The sequence below is a fragment of the Salvia splendens genome, chromosome 6, assembly GCF_004379255.2.
Source record: "Salvia splendens isolate huo1 chromosome 6, SspV2, whole genome shotgun sequence".
NCBI classification, from domain to species: Eukaryota; Viridiplantae; Streptophyta; class Magnoliopsida; order Lamiales; family Lamiaceae; genus Salvia; species Salvia splendens.
The window spans coordinates 29,325,651-29,341,625 of record NC_056037.1 but is presented as its reverse complement, the minus strand read 5'-3'; the positions used below and the strand labels follow the sequence as shown (position 1 = coordinate 29,341,625).

Genomic DNA, 15,975 nt, shown 5'->3' with positions numbered 1-15,975 from the left:
ATACTTTTTGGGCGTCCCAAGTTACTTGTACTCTTTCCATTTTTAGTAAAAAATTTCACCTACAGCCGTCATTTTTGACTTTCCTATACACTCATTCCTTAATTTCCGTGCCGAAAAGGAAATGAACGAGTAGCCCGGGACGGAGGGAGTATATGCTAACATATCGCTAGCCCGGAAAAATAGGACCAACAACTTAATTACCTCCATTGACGAGGTACTATTTGTATAATTCACTCTTTTATTAAATATAATTTTATTATCGACTATATTTTATTTGTTTTATTTGCAACAGTATAAATTGTTATTGTTGTTCACCTAAATGGCTTAAGTTTTGGCCATCTGATTCAACTAACTATTCAATCAACTAATTCAATTTACAAAAATTAAATGCTGCTGCCATCATCCAACTGTCCCCCTCTCACCATATCGTCTCATTATTATATGTATTTACCATAGTAAATTTAGGTAAAACCTTGTCAATATAATTAAGAGATTATACGAGGAGACTGATATAGAAGAAAGCAATGAAACTTGAATTAAAACTAAATCATTTGAAGAAAGTGGTAGTCAAGGATAACAATTTCCGACCCCACCCAAAAATCTGATACCAAAGTTAAAAAGTATATGAGAAAAACCATATATACGAAAATTATTGAATTTGTGTTATTGACAATCTGATAATTTTGAATTAAGTTTGAGTAACATGCTAAAAAATATTATTATTACTACTATTATTAATTTTAAATATACTTTACTTTTATTTCTATATTAATGTAAATCAAATTTAAATTAAGTAAATTAGATTATTAGTATTATTTAGAGATGTTATGCCACGTTTAAGATAAAAGATAATATGAAAAAAATACGAAATCATGCAACATTAAATAAAGACCGTATGCCTTGAGGTCACACGGGTTCAAATCCTGCCGCCTGCAGGAAGACTTTCGGCCTTAATCTGTAAACTCGTTCGACCAGAATTAATCAGATTCCGCCAAAGTCTAATTCAGTAGTCAAACCAAAAATAATACTCCTATTTTAGAGCACAAATTTAATTTCAAACTAAATAATTTTTCTTAAATTTTAAAAGTATTTCAATAATCAAACAATTATGGGACAGATTACCAACTTCCATAAAACTAAAATAAAGTGGTCATTACTCATTAGTCTTTACCCAAAACTATGACATAAATGACCTTAACAAATGAAAACAATTTATTTATTTCACACTACCATACAACAAACCAACATATATATAAATGTAAATCAATTTGTTAACTAAAACCCCAAATCTCACACACACACACACGCACGCACTTCCTCAAAATCATCTCTGATGGCGGACTGCATCTTGGAGCAGCTCAAATCTCAGCCCACATGGCTTCTCCTCCTCTTCTCCCTCGGCTCCATCTCCCTCCTCAAACTCTGCATCTCCTTCCTCAATTGGGCCTACGTCAATTTCCTCCGCCCCGCCAAAAATCTCAAGAAATACGGCTCGTGGGCCGTAATCACCGGCCCGACCGACGGCATCGGCAAGTCCTTCGCATTCCAGCTGGCCCGAAAGGGGCTCAACTTGGTCCTAGTCGGGCGAAACCCTACCAAGCTCGAGGAGGTTTCTGCCGCGATTAAATCCAAATTCGGGGCGATTCAGATCAAGGCGGTGGTGGTGGACTTCTCCGGCGAATTGGACGACGGCGTTTCGAGGATCAAGGCGGCGATCGAGGGCTTGGATGTGGGTTTGCTGATTAACAACGTTGGGGTTTCGTATCCGTACGCGCGATTCTTCCACGAGGTGGATGAGAAGCTGCTGAATGATTTGATTAGGGTGAATGTGGTGGGGACGACGAAGGTGACGCAGGCGGTGCTGCCCGGGATGGTGGAGAGGAAAAGGGGGGCGATTGTGAATATTGGCTCCGGTGCTGCTATTGTTATTCCGTCTGATCCGCTTTACTCTGTTTATGCTGCTACTAAAGCGTGAGTCTTTTTGCTCTTTTCTTGTTATTTGTTTGATGATTAGCTTATCTTGTTGTGGCTTGATCTGTTTGCTGTCTCTCCTTTTTGCCATTTTGTTGATGTTTTCGTGTTTGGGTGTCTCTGTTTTGTTGCGTGGGTTGATTGATTTGCTGGTTTTGTGTTGAATTAGCGTGTGAGATTGGTTATTTGATACTCCATTTAGCATTATTTGTGACGTTTGAACTGTTGATCTCTCTCTTTTTCTCTGTAGCTTGATGATGGGATTCAGATTTAGTAGAGAAGTTGATGGATTTCAAATGCTGGGGAAATGTTTTTTTTCGTACCTAACCTGGAATTTTCTTTAGATTAGTTGATGTTTAGCTTATCCTGGCTCTCTGTCTGTGGCTTGATACTGGAATTTAGTATGAGAAGTGAATAGATTTGAAATGTGAGGAAAAAGTTGGTTTCTTTGTGTGCCAAATCTGGAATCTGGTTAAATTGTTTGCTGTTCAGCTGATCTACCTGAGTTTGATTTCTCTCTCTCTCTCCCTCTAGCTTGATGCTGGAATTAGTATCCAAGAAGTGGATATATCATCTACTGAGTTGCAATTGATTCAGTAGTTTTTTAGCTGTCTTTCTTTTTAACTTGAAAAATAGATATATGTAAAAAGTGGTGGTTTATTGTGTGCCTATCTTAGAATCTGGTTTCAATTAATTTTATGTTCTAAGTGAGGTTGATTTGCTGGTTTGTTTGTTTGGATTGAACCTTTTTGAAATGCGTATTGGGAACTAATGAGCTGTTATAAGTTTGGTAGTTTTTGATGTATGCCATTTTCAATTTTGCTTGCTACTGGAATTTGAGTATTGTAGGTGTTAGATGTAAAAAGTGGTTACTTTTTGTTCCCATTTTAGAATGAAGATTATTGTGGTTTTGAAATATGAATGAATATGCTCGTGTATTACTGTTTTTTTCGGGTGACTGGACTTATATGATGGATTGAAGGTTATTTTTATGACTCGACTAATTTGAGTGAGATTATGAAAGGGGTATCAACTTTGTTTGTTAGAACTACTGTTACTAATTTGAGGTTGTTTGCTTTTCAGGTATATTGATCAGTTCTCAAGATGTTTATACGTTGAGTACAAGAAGAGTGGGATTGACGTACAGTGTCAGGTATGTCCGCTCGCCTATTCAGCACATTCTCTTTTTCTTTCTTTGGAGTATCAACTTTGTATCATGAATCCCGTTGCGTTAGTCATAGTGCCTTTAAATTTCCATAAATTAGGGTTCATGTTTAGGTCGGTAGATTTCAAGCTCCAGTCGACATGAGTTGCTATGACTGACTATCATTTGATTCTACGTCGATGCCTTTATATAAGCTATCGTTGTGATTAGCATGGGCGTCAGCCCCTAAATCACAAAAAATAGGGCTAAATCTGTTATTCTGCTCCTGGTAGGTACCACTGTATGTTGCCACGAAGATGGCATCAATCAGAAGGTCGTCTTTCTTCGTTCCATCAGCAGACGGTTATGCTCGTGCAGCTCTGCGTTGGATAGGCTATGAACCCCGTTGCACTCCTTACTGGCCGCACACCCTCCTCTGGGCTGTGGCAAATTCAGTGCCCGAGTCAGCCATTGACGCTTGGCGCCTCAAGTTCTGCCTCGCCATTAGAAAGCGAGGACAGCTCAAGGATTCGAGGAAAAAGGAGTAGAAAGCTGTTCTATCTCTACGTTTCATTCTTTCATTTCCAAGAAATTAGTAATTTGTGTAACTTATATGTAACTTTCCTTGTTTAGAACTTGGATGTATTTTCTCATTTTTCTTGAAAAAATTCTTAGTGTGTACTACTCTGGATCTTAGTGTGTGTCCGTGCTTAACGTGTGCTGATGAAATGAAATACGAGATGAAATTCTGTGTTGAAACCAAATGAGTAACAAATCAAGAACTGCGTTTTCTAATTCTTACACCGTTGGATCTTCTTGACCCGATCCATGTTTTCGTGTAATAACACGAGCGAACATGCTCACCGACCTCCTCAGCGTACGAGCCTTGCTGTTGCCTGATTTCTTACCGAGCTGTGCCAAGACGTCCCTCATACTCTGATCAAACCGGCGTCTGAATGTAGGGTATCTCAATATTGACTTGGTGATCCCGATTAGCCTTCGCCCTAGAGCCTCGAGCTCGGCCCGTTCAACTTCCGATTCAGGCTCTGGCCCGACGTGGGCGCTCTTCAATCTCATGGCGTCGCCGCTAAACAGCACCAATTTGCCCAAATAATGCTCTTCCATCTCAGAGAGGCTAGCAGCTTTGATTTGCTCTTTGATGATCAGCAGAGGGTTGAGAAACCACTCATAAATCTCGTCTTTAGGCCTATTTGAAGTCGTTATTTCGACGCTTCACCTGTATCAACGACTCTCTCTCTTTCACGTTTCTTAAAAACACAAAAAAAATAGAAAAAAATCTCTAACTTACTCAACAAAATGCCACCACAATCAGCTCTAGCTGATCTCACAAATGTTTGAAGAATGCAGTAAGCAGGCAATCCAACGGTGAGCATTCTCCGGTTCATGGCCTCTTCGACGTCGATCAGTTTAATCGTGCCTTCGGAAACCAAAACTTCGCCTAGACGCTGACACTCCTTGAACAAGGCATCAGCTAGCTACCCAAGACGAAAGAGATGGCGAAAATCTTAGCATTACACAAGATAAAAGTTTGATGAATGCATTCCATACCTCGAGCATCCGGGAAGCCCTAGGAGAAGGCGGGGAGCTCCGGATAGAGAGGGAAGTTGGCAGTGGAGAGGCCTTCTCTCTGTAACGCGGTCTGGGGAACAAGGACCCCTCGGGCATGTCAAGAACGTCGTTGCTGTATTCATCATACATCGACACCGAGGCAACGATGTAGCACAGTCCCAACCAGATTGAGCTCTCCTGATACACAACGACAGCTGCGTAAGCACCCAAGAAGACAGACGACACGATGGAGCAGACAACGGCTGCAGCCACGACCAACGGCCAGAGCAAGACCGCGAGCCCTGCAAAGGGCACACATATGGTCTCCAAGAAGGGCCCTTCCCGGCCAACGCAGTCTTGCAGCAGGCGATGCCACCCCTTCACGAGCATGTAGTGGCTCTTGCACAAGGCGAGCTCTGAGATCACAGGCAGGTCCACCACCACGCCCGCAGCTCCAGCAACGAGAGCCAGAGGAACGTGCAGCAACCTGCACACAAAATTGACATAACATGAAACCGAGAGACGGCCTAATGACAGAAAAGGGGGGAAACGAAACAACACCGGATTTCATAGCGTTCCCCCTCGTGATGGAGGAGATCATCCATGATTGAGAGGTAGGAATGACAGCAAACATCAGAGAAATCCGTTATCATAGTGAAGCTCCCCTCCACACCACTCCATGTCCCATCCTGCAAATAATTAGAAAGAAACACAAACCACACCATTTGAGAAATGGAAGGAAATGGAAGGACTTGAGCTTACTATCTCAGCTAGCAACAGTTGCATACACAAATGCAGTGAGATAACTTGCTGCTCTTCCCCTCTCCGACTGCCTGAAAAGTGGCAAGAATCGGGGAGAAGTGGCCGTATGCTGCCCCGGACAGAACGCTGCAGGCAACGCCGATCGGTGGCCATGAAATTAAGGCAGCAGCTAAACATATGCAGATTATGAGCTTCAAAACTGGACCAAATTGCTTTGTGCTGCAAATATGAAAGCATTCAAGAACAATAAGCAATGTGGTTGCAATCATTGTCACAAAAAGGTTCAAACTTCAAAAACTAACCTTAAAATGCAATAATATGTGTAGAAACAGTGCATAGGCCAAAGAAATAGTATTGTCCCAGAAATTCCAATTGTCACTATGCCAAGTATTACAGGTAACATAATGATGCCAGAAATGGAAAATAAAAGCTTCTATCTTTAAGCACATATTAATTCAAGAATCTGAGATTAAAACAATGAGGAAAAAATATTACTACTACTACTACTAAACATGAGTTGAAAAGATGGAATTTTTATGCAAACCTTTAATGAATCCAAGTATCAGAAGACTGCTGAAGAAAGGCAAGAAACATAACAAGTTCCACAAAGAAGCCCAAAACCCTCTAGAAGTTTCCATTTTGCTTCTCAACTCAAGATTTCTGCCAATGGATACCTGAAGAAAAGAATGTAAAAATTATGAATTAAATATGCCCGGTCAATGGATTTTGACCAAATAATAAATGTGACGAGACATTTAATTTTGTGAAATTAAATGATATAGCGTCGATCTACATTTTACGTAGATAAATGTAGTATATTCACTTTCTCAAATCCGATTTTCAGTGAGTGAGAAATAGTGGATTAAAGTTGGACATAATTAGCTTTTAATTAAAGCTTGGAGTTTGAGCTTAGAGAATAATTAACTAGTGTTAATTATCCCATATAGGAGAAGTAACACATATTTTAATGTGCTTAAATTAAGTGACTTTATGTTACTTAATAATTAAAGCCTGTGCCCGGTCCCGATCTCGATCTTGGACTTGGATCTTGGCAATTGGTCTTTGGGCTCGGGCTTCATGGCTTGGTTGACCCTGCATGGTGGCTTGGCCTATAAATAGGCTAGCCATTCCACTGCATTAGACAGACATTACACCATTCACAAGCATAAGCTCTCTCCCCCTCTCTGCATTGTTTTTCTGTCTAAAGCTCTGCCCTCTCCTCCATCCAGTTCGTCGGAACTCTGTTGATTGCGGTGCTGCTGCACCAGAGACGTAGCCGTTTTACCTTTGGGGACGACACGCCAAACCGAGAGCACTACCGGGGCGTATCTCGTCTTGCGAGAAGAGGACTCCTCGACTCGGCTAAACACTGTTCACGGTTCTTTGTTTCGATTCTTTCATTGTAATTCAGTTTCATCTTTCCATTCTGTATTCCTTCTTTTGGGTTGTATTACGCCCTGTTGTTATCTCTTGTAATCCCAGAAACCAACAATCGCAAGACGAGATAACTTGCCTTTGAAGGAATTTGGACCTATAAACTGAACTAAAACTTTCGAAACTTAAAACACCTTTTGCTGGAGATGTCGACTGAATCCAACACCGCTGCTGCCACCTCCGCCGCCGCCATTTCCTCCAACATGGCGACCACTGGACCTGTCAACACTTCGTCGATTCCGACGATGATGCCCACTCCCGGGCGCTATCCATCTTCATCAACAACCCCTTGGGAGTTTATTAACCCCTTTGGGCACACTGGTGGATCCACCTCGAGTGGATCGATTGGTTCTACTTTTAGTGGTTCCTTCGGATCCTTTAATGGATCGAGTGCTGGGGCCTTCGGGTCACACACGAATGCTGGGGCCTTCGGGTCTCATGCGGGTACTAGTCCCTTCGGGGATAGTACGATCATGGCGGGCTCTATGCCCAACATGAATGGTGGGGGCTCTATGCCCAACCGTGTTGTTGGCTCCTTCGGGGGCAACAGAATTGGTTCCTTCCATGGACCAAGCTCGACACCTTTGGCACCAAGAATGATGCCACCTGCCGAGAAGCCAGCAAAGTTTGGAGGATCTGACTTCAAAAGGTGGTACCAAAAGATGTTGTTCTACTTGACAACATTGGACGTCGCCAACTTCCTCACGGAAAACGAGCCGCCCGCGCCAAGTGATCAAGAGACTAGGCTCGAAGTCATGGCGGACTATGAAGCTTGGAGGAAAGGAGATTATCTTTTTAAAAATTTCATTCTAGTGCTTTAGATGATAGTTTGTACAATGTATACTCCAATGTAACCACATCTAAACAAATGTGAGAAAGCCTAGAAAAAAAGTATAGCATAGATAATGCTGCAGGTACTGAAAAAGTTGTAGCATCCAAGTTTATGGACTACAAGATGGTCGACTCTCGACCCATTATGGAGCAAGTCCAAGAGCTCCAAATGATCATCCACGCATTAGTGGCTGAAGGGATGACCTTGCCCGACAAATTCCTAAGGTGCACGATCATTGACAAGCTTCCCCCCAGTTGGAAGGATTTCAAGAGCTATCTCAAGCACAAGCGAAAGCAGATGACCCTTGAAGACTTGATCGTGAAATTGTGCATTGAGGCTGATGTGCGCAAAAGCGACCAAAAGGCTAGGGGCTTCACCCCACTTGAAGCCAAAGCCAATCTGTTGGAGCGGGGCGGTCCCTCCAACAAACGCCCTCGCCCAAATCGTCCAAATGACAAAGGGAACGGAAAGCAGCCTACAAAGAAGTTTGAAGGCGATTGCTACAAATGTGGCAAATCGGGCCACTTTGCAAAGGACTGCCGCAGCAAGAAGAAGAAGCCGGCTGCCCATGTCGTTGAGAAGGAGTTCAAGGACTGGGATGAAAACGACCTCATTGCTGTGGTCACTGAAGAGGTTAACCTTGTTGATAACAAGGGTGGCTGGTACATCGACACCGGCGCTACTGCTCATGTCTGCTCAGATAGGAGCAAGTTTGCCTCCTACACTGCTGTTGGCAGCGTGATTCTCATGATGACGTCTGGCGTCACTATCACTTTGAAGGATGTGCTGTATGTCCCGGACATCCGCAAGAACTTAGTGTGAGGATCAATACTAGTTAATAAGGGGTTTAAACTTGTATTTGAGTCTGATAGGTTTGCATTGTACAAGTTTGAAAAATTCCTCGGAAAAGGTTATGTAACCGATGGGCTTTTCAAGCTTAGTGTAGCAACTCGCAGTGTTGCAAAGCCATTGGCTAATAATAATAAATCATCTACTTCCTCTTATTTGACTGAGTCTTCAAATTTATGGCATTGTAGATTGAGACATGTAAATTCAAAAGCCATTAAAAGATTAGTGAATTTAGATTTACTAAAGACTAATGAAGTGGATACCCAAGATAAATGTGAAATTTGTCTTGAAGCAAAAATGACTAAGTTGTCGTTTCACTCGGTTGAACGAAGCACAAAACCCCTTGAATTAATTCACACGGATGTATGTGATTTAAAGATGGTGCAAACTAGAGGTGGTAAAAAGTACTTTATCACTTTCATAGATGATTGCACAAGGTATTGCTACATTTATCTTTTAAGAAGTAAAGATGAAGCAATAGAAGCGTTCAAAAATTATAAGAACGAAGTTGAGAATCAACTTGGTTGTAAAATCAAAACGATTCGAAGAGATAGAGGAGGTGAATATGTAGCCCCGTTTGAGGAGTTATGCAACACAAGTGGTATAATTCATCAAACAACTGCTCCATATTCACCACAATCTAACGGTGTTGCAGAACTGATAAGGCTAATTTCATGCATAGGTCTAGGGCTTTAATTCGTGAAATTTCTGGGTCTAACACGCGTTTTAAGCCAGGTGTGTGAAGATTTTCGCCAGGTCCAGCAAAGAAGGGAGACAGTTGCGTGGACCTAGGAAGAAGGCGAAAGAGTGGACATTATGCGGAAAATTGCTCGACGGAGGAAGCCTCGGAGTTGAAGGGTAGAATAGAGATTTCTACGAAGACTCTAGAAGGTTATGTCCGCGTCTATAAAAGAGAGAAGCATGCAAGCTGGAGGGATCTTCTCGGTTGGAGACCTCGCCAACAGCTTGTAGCTTAGTTCACTTTTCTTCACACACTTGGGTTCTTTCGTGGGAAATTCAGGGCATACTTGGGGTTTACTTCTAGCTTACACACTTTTCGATCTGGTGGTAACACCGTCCTACTTGAGGGCGAAGAAACAATTTATTTTCTGTTTACGTTTCTGCTGAATTCGCCGAGCTTCGCTGTTCGAGGCTCGGACCTCTTTGTTTTCTGGATATTCTCTGTGTTTATGCAAGTTTCGTTTTAGTTTATGCCGACTGTGTTGATCTTTGTTTGTCGATTATGTTTACTTGAATTCTGAGTTGGATTGTTGGAGTTGGTTGTTTTCTAGATTATCGCAGGTTTGTGGTTGGATCTGGGAGAATGAAGTTTGTTTGTGGATGAATCGGGTTCTTAACTTGTTGATATCGTAGGGTTGTCTGTGATTGTTGGGATCTGGAGTTGATTTGAGTAGATCTGTGAGAATCGGAGCTATGGAGTTGATTGTGCTGGGTGTTGAGTTCGGATGTCTTGGATCCGGAGTGGATTAAGCATTCGACGTGAATCTGAGTCGTGTTGGTTTAATTTTTATGCCTAGCTTACGTGTTTTCGTTTCATTTCGTTTAGTTTATGTAGATCTGATGTACTTCCGATTCGTAGCGAGTTTCCGGCGTCCCGATTTTTATATTCTGTTCGAATCCAGGAGTATGCTCTGTTTTCTTCATTTACGTTTCTGAGTTGGATAGGAAATTGCATGAGTTTGTTAGTTGCAACTTTTACCGTACTTACCTTATTTGAATGTCCTGGTCCCCACTTTTTAATTCTTCCTGCCTAGTCATATTTAGTTAATCATTTACACGGTCTAGCGAGTTATTGTTTCTTTCGGTGTTGATGTCTGATTTTACAAGTATTCTGTTTCTTAGGTCTAGCATTTAAATTCCGTGCCTAGGTCTAGTGGTAGTTGTTATAAACCTCAACCCTTTGCGTAGCAGCAGCCGCTTGTTTCCAGAGTCTCTAAACACTACTCACGAATCCATCTTCGTGGGATCGACCCCACTTCCCTATACTAATTTAATAGTAATTTGGGTTGAGGGATTAATTTTTGAAGGAGAGTTGAGCGTGTCCAACGACAACAACACTCTGTGTTCCTTGGGTTCCTGGACCTAGTGATCTAGTGGATTTAAGAAGCGCGGTGTCTTGACCGAGCACTTGTATTAGTGTTCCCTGTAAGCACACGAAACACACACGATCCGACTCAGCTACCTACTTCAAATGGCGCCGTTGCCGGGGATGGATGGCGTGCTTAGTGTTAGTGTTCAGAGTCTGTGGTGTAAATAGTTTTGATTTGTTTTCTTTCTCTTTTGTTTGTAGTTTATGAGCAGAGGCTCAGGATCTACCTACTGGAGCAACTCGTCTGGGAGGAAGTACGGCCAGTTTACTTGGCAGGTTAAGGATACAGCCTCTACTGTGACCACCAGATCAGGGTTCACCACAGGAGATCCGTTCCCGAGTGAATTAACTAGCGACGAATCTTGGACGTCGTCAGGACGCGAAGATCCAGAATCCCCACCCGAATCAGAAACAGAGTCAGAAACAGGGGAAGCAGAGGAAATAGTCATGGCGCAGGTAGTAGATCCAGATCCAGAGATCGGTTCTCTCACTGCCCATTTAGATGGAGAACCAACTCAAGCTATAGTGATGAATCCACGCCAGAGGACTATTGAGATCAAGACAAACGTGCTCGGCATCTTGCCGACGTTCTCTGGGCGTAGAAATGAGTGTCCGTATGAGTTCTTAAATGAATTCAGCAAGTTGTGTGGTATTCAGAAGAGGCCGAATGATGCAACAGAGGAGGATTATCGCCTACGTGCAATTCCGTTTACCTTGAAGGGGGAAGCTAACACGTGGTTATTAAGGTTACCCCCGGATTCTATTCGCACATGGAGGGATTTCAAATTGGAATTCCTAGATTATTTCTTCCCATCCAACAAGACGAATGCACTGAAGAAAGAAATATTAGAGTGTAAGCAGGATTACGACGAATCCTTGAGTCAGTATTGGTCGAGATTTAAGGGGTTGTTGGATGCATGCCCAAACCACCGAATGATAGAGGCAAAGACCTACTCTCTGTTTTACGAAGGAGCGACTCCTGAGTCAAAGGATTTAATGAATTCCTCGAGTGGGGGGAATTTCACAAGAAAGAGGGGAAGTGAAGCAAGGAAAATTCTGGGAAAATTGATCGACGCTAAGAAGGCATACGATAACCCTAGGAATGCTGTGAGAACAGGGTCGGTGCATGCTGTAAGAGAGCAAGAAGATGATAAAGTGGAGGCAAGGATTGATAGGCTCGAGAAGGCTCTTTTGAACGCGATTGAGAAAACGAATCCACTGACTTCACAAGGGAAGGAGAAATCTCCGGGTCCAGGAGATAGTCAAATTCAGCAATATTACGGGACCCAGGAAGGAGATTATCAGGCCCAGGTCAATGCAATGGGTAGTTGGAATCCCGATGGGAGCTGGAATCCAGGAAGACAGAGAGATGCACCTTGGCGGAATCATCCGAATTTCAGATGGACTGACAATGAGCAGAATCAGCCAGCACCACAACAAAGTCAGCAGTTTGCACTTCAGCCCGAAAGGCAAGGTAACTGGTCAGGAAGGAATCAAGAGGGGCAGGGCAGCTGGATCAATCGGAACCAAGGAAACCACTCAAGCTGGGGGAATAGAAATCAGAATAATCAAGGGAACTCTTATGTGCCACCGCACCAAAGGAATTTTCAGAATAATTACCAGGGCCAAGGAAATCAATACAACAACTCTTCAGGCGGTCAAGGGAACGCTCGTCAGAATCAAGCGAGTGGACCGACTCTGAGTATAGGGCCATGGCCCAGTCAACCACAAAAGTCACCAAAGAGTATCGATGATATGGTGCACGACCTCGTCAGTTCTCAGCAACATATGCAAAGCAACCTGCAATCGAACAATGACGTAGTGCATAAGCTTCAATATGCTCAACAGGAGCAAAAGGCAGCCATGGATATGCTGGCTAAACAATTGTCCCAGATAGCCACTGCTTTGAGTGATATGAGAGGAAACGAGGGAAAGATTCCCGCCTCAGTAAGGCCACCGGATAGGGCGAATATAAGTCAGGTTACCTTGAGATCCGGGAAGGCATATGATGGGCCAGTGGTGAGAACGAAGGAAGTGATAAGCCCCAAGGAAGGTAAGGAAGAAGATACTATTCCTAGGTCTGGGGACTTGGAAGGAGAAAGTTCTTTGGTCAAGGATGACCTTAAGATAGGAGATTTGGAGAAACCCTTGCCTAAGTCAACTGAGCCATTCTTCCTCGATCCAGAGCCAGTATTTGAGAACGAGGCAGAAAGGGAGGAGACTGGAGAATTCTCAGCTGACAGTTCTACAGGAGCAGGAAAACGATTGAAGCCTTTCCCGAGCCGGGGGGAAGCCAAAAAGAAGAAAGAAGAGCCGGTGGATTTCATGGACATTTTTGGGAAACTAGACATTAATCTACCATTCCTGCAGGCCTTGAAATTGCCGGTGTTTAGCAAGTTCATCAAGGAATTTATAGCTGGAAAGGCTAGACCCAGTGGGAAAATTTTGATAGGCGAGAATGTCTCGGCAGTGATTCAAAAGCGGAGGATGCCTTCAAAATGCAATGATCCAGGTATGTTTACCTTACCCATCCATCTCTATTGGTGACGTGAAAATCGAGCATGCTATGTGTGATTTAGGTGCGTCGATAAATGTGTTACCGCTATCTGTATACAAGAGGTTAGTAGGGGTAGGCATGGTGGACACGAAAGTTGTGATCCAATTGGCAGACAGGTCATGCATTTGTCCTGAAGGTGTGCTTGAGAATGTGATAGTAAAGGTACATGATTTCTTGTACCCAGCTGATTTCCATGTAATAAGGATGAGTGATAATGAGTCTGCAGAGTCTGGCGGAGTACTTCTAGGGAGACCTTTTCTACGGACTGCTAAAACTATCATTGATGTTTTTGACGGTACTATTTGCCTTGATTACAATGGGGAGAAATATACATTCAGCATAGATGAGGCAATGAAAAGACCTCTTGACGTTGAAAATTTGTATGCTATAGATGTTATTAACCCCTTGGTCCAGGAATATCTTGAGACAGAGTTAATGCAGGAACAGATCGAGAATTCTGAGATGGGTCATGCCATTGATAGAGAAGTAGCCAGTTGGTGTCAAACAATGAACACAAATGAGTTATCAGATGAGGAACTAGCGGAAGCAATTCTGGAATTCTGTACAAGTCCGGAGCTAGTTAGGTCAAGGAAGACACCTTATGTGGCGAGCATGAACAGTTCTGCTGAGTCTAAGAAAGGAATGACAACAGAAAAAAAATCCCTTGCCCCAGGAACAAGATATCCCCAAGAAAGAATTGAAAACACTTCCACGGGGCTCAAGTATGCTTATCTGGAGGAGAACGAAAACTTCCCGGTGATTATTAACAGCAGCTTGACCGAGGGACAAGAAGAGGAACTGCTGAATGTAATTAGGAGAAACAAGAAAGCCATTGGGTGGACGCTCTCTGACTTGGTTGGAATCAGTCCAGATATGTGTATGCATCACATTCGTTTAGAAGAAGGAGCAAAGGCCTGTAGGGATCCGCAACGCAAGTTGAATCCGAACATGAGGGAAGAAGTGCTGAAGGAAGTATTGAAGCTGCTATCCCTAGGAATCATATATTCCATACCAGACAGTGAATGGGTTAGTCCCGTACATATGGTACCCAAAAAAGTCAGGAATACAGGTAGTTAAGAAGATAAAAAGAGTTGGTCCCCACTCGACTTGTTACTTGGTGGAGGATGTGTATTGACTACCGGAAGCTGAACGAGGCTACTAAGAAGGATCACTTCCGCTACCTTTCATTGATCAGATGTTGGAGAGGCTGGCAGGTAAGCAATATTTCTGTTTCCTGGACGGATATAGTGGATACAATCTTTCTGTGGATGGGAATTTTTCAAATCTATGTGGATCCCGAGGATCAAGAGAAGACACTTTCACGTGTCCCTTTGGAACGTACGCTTATAGGAGGATGCCGTTTGGTCTCTGCAATGCGCCAAGGACTTTCCAGCGGTGTATGATGAGTATTTTCTCGGATCTCCTAGAGGATTGCATCGAGATTTTTATGGACGACTTCACTGTGTACGGGAATTCATTTGACTCGTGTTTGGCGAGTTTGGATATAGTGCTGAGGAGGTGCCAGGAAAAGCATTTGGTTTGGAATTTCGAGAAATGCCACTTTATGGTCCCTGAAGGAATTGTCCTAGGGCATGTGGTATCGGAAAGAGGCATACAGGTAGATCAAGCAAAATCGATGTCATCTCGAAACTGCCTTACCCGACGAATCAGAAAGAGGTGAGAGGATTCCTAGGGCATGCAGGATTTTATAGGAGGTTTATAAAGGATTTCGCAAAGATTGCTCAACCACTCACTCACTTATTGCATAACGATGTGGAGTTGAGTTCGATGAGGAGTGCAAAAGGGCTTTTCAGTTGTTAAAGATAGACTAGTATCTGCCCCCATTATTAGAGCACCCAACTGGAATCTACCCTTTGAAATTATGTGTGACGCAAGCGACTATGCCGTGGGAGCAGTGCTAGGTCAAAGAATTGATGGAAAAAGCTATGTGATCTTTTTATGCATCCAAACACTGAATCAAGCTCAGAAGAATTATGACACACCGAAAAGAAATGCTGGCGGTGGTATACTCATTTGAGAAGTTTCGCCCGTATTTTGCTGGGGTCGAAGGTGATCGTTTTCACGGACCATGCAGCTATTAAGTACTTGCTGGCAAAGAAGGAGTCTAAACCAAGATTAATCCGTTGGGTATTACTTTTACAAGAATTCGATTGGGAAGTTAAGGATAGAAAGGAACTGAGAACAAGGTGGCTGACCACCTAAGTCGTATCTTTCAAGGAGAGACCGAGAAGCAATTCCAGATGCATTCCCCGAGGAGCATTTGTATTATCTGGAAGAACTCCCTAGACCCATCATTTGGGAAAAGCTCATGGCATTAATAGGTCCAGGGATGCGAGAAAGGGAAATGTCAGACAAACACTGAGCCATGGTTCGCTGACCTGGCAAATTAAGTCACTGGAGAGGTACCCAGTTCCCAAGAAATCTCCCGGGCCCAGAAGATGAAATTGAAGAGTGAGGCCAAGTACTATTTCTGGGATGACCCGTATTTGTGGCGAATGGGAGCCGACCAAGTTATCCGGAGGTGTATCCCCAGAGTGGGAACAGAGGGATGTGCTGATCATTGCCATGCCCTAGCGTGTGGGAGTCACTTTGGACCTAGGAAGACCGCAAGGAAGGTGTGTTGGAAACAGTGGGTTTTACTGGCCCACGTTGAATAAGGATGCTTTTGAATTCTGTCAGAACTGTGTGAGGTGTCAACAGACCGGGGAATCTCCAGGAGGGACGAA

At 43.2% G+C, this 15,975-nt stretch overlaps 2 protein-coding genes across 2 annotated transcripts; one reads left to right on the top strand and one right to left on the bottom strand.

The window, feature by feature from the left end:
• Positions 1 to 1,270: 1,270 nt before the first annotated feature.
• On the top strand, positions 1,271 to 3,874 carry LOC121809271 (very-long-chain 3-oxoacyl-CoA reductase 1-like). The gene is made up of 3 exons (XM_042209802.1): positions 1,271 to 1,971; positions 3,055 to 3,124; positions 3,409 to 3,874. Exons 1-3 carry the CDS (start codon positions 1,334 to 1,336, stop codon positions 3,661 to 3,663), a joined length of 963 nt encoding a protein of 320 aa, XP_042065736.1. The 5' UTR covers positions 1,271 to 1,333; the 3' UTR covers positions 3,664 to 3,874.
• A 39-nt stretch (positions 3,875 to 3,913) lies between these two features.
• LOC121809070 (uncharacterized membrane protein At3g27390-like) lies at positions 3,914 to 6,084 on the bottom strand. Its single transcript, XM_042209623.1, has 7 exons — positions 5,992 to 6,084; positions 5,749 to 5,858; positions 5,473 to 5,665; positions 5,246 to 5,373; positions 4,685 to 5,171; positions 4,421 to 4,611; positions 3,914 to 4,346 (listed from the first exon to the last, which is right to left on the bottom strand). The coding sequence occupies exons 1-7, from the start codon at positions 6,082 to 6,084 to the stop codon at positions 3,914 to 3,916; spliced, it is 1,635 nt and encodes a 544-aa protein (XP_042065557.1).
• Between the last annotated feature and the right edge of the window lie 9,891 nt (positions 6,085 to 15,975).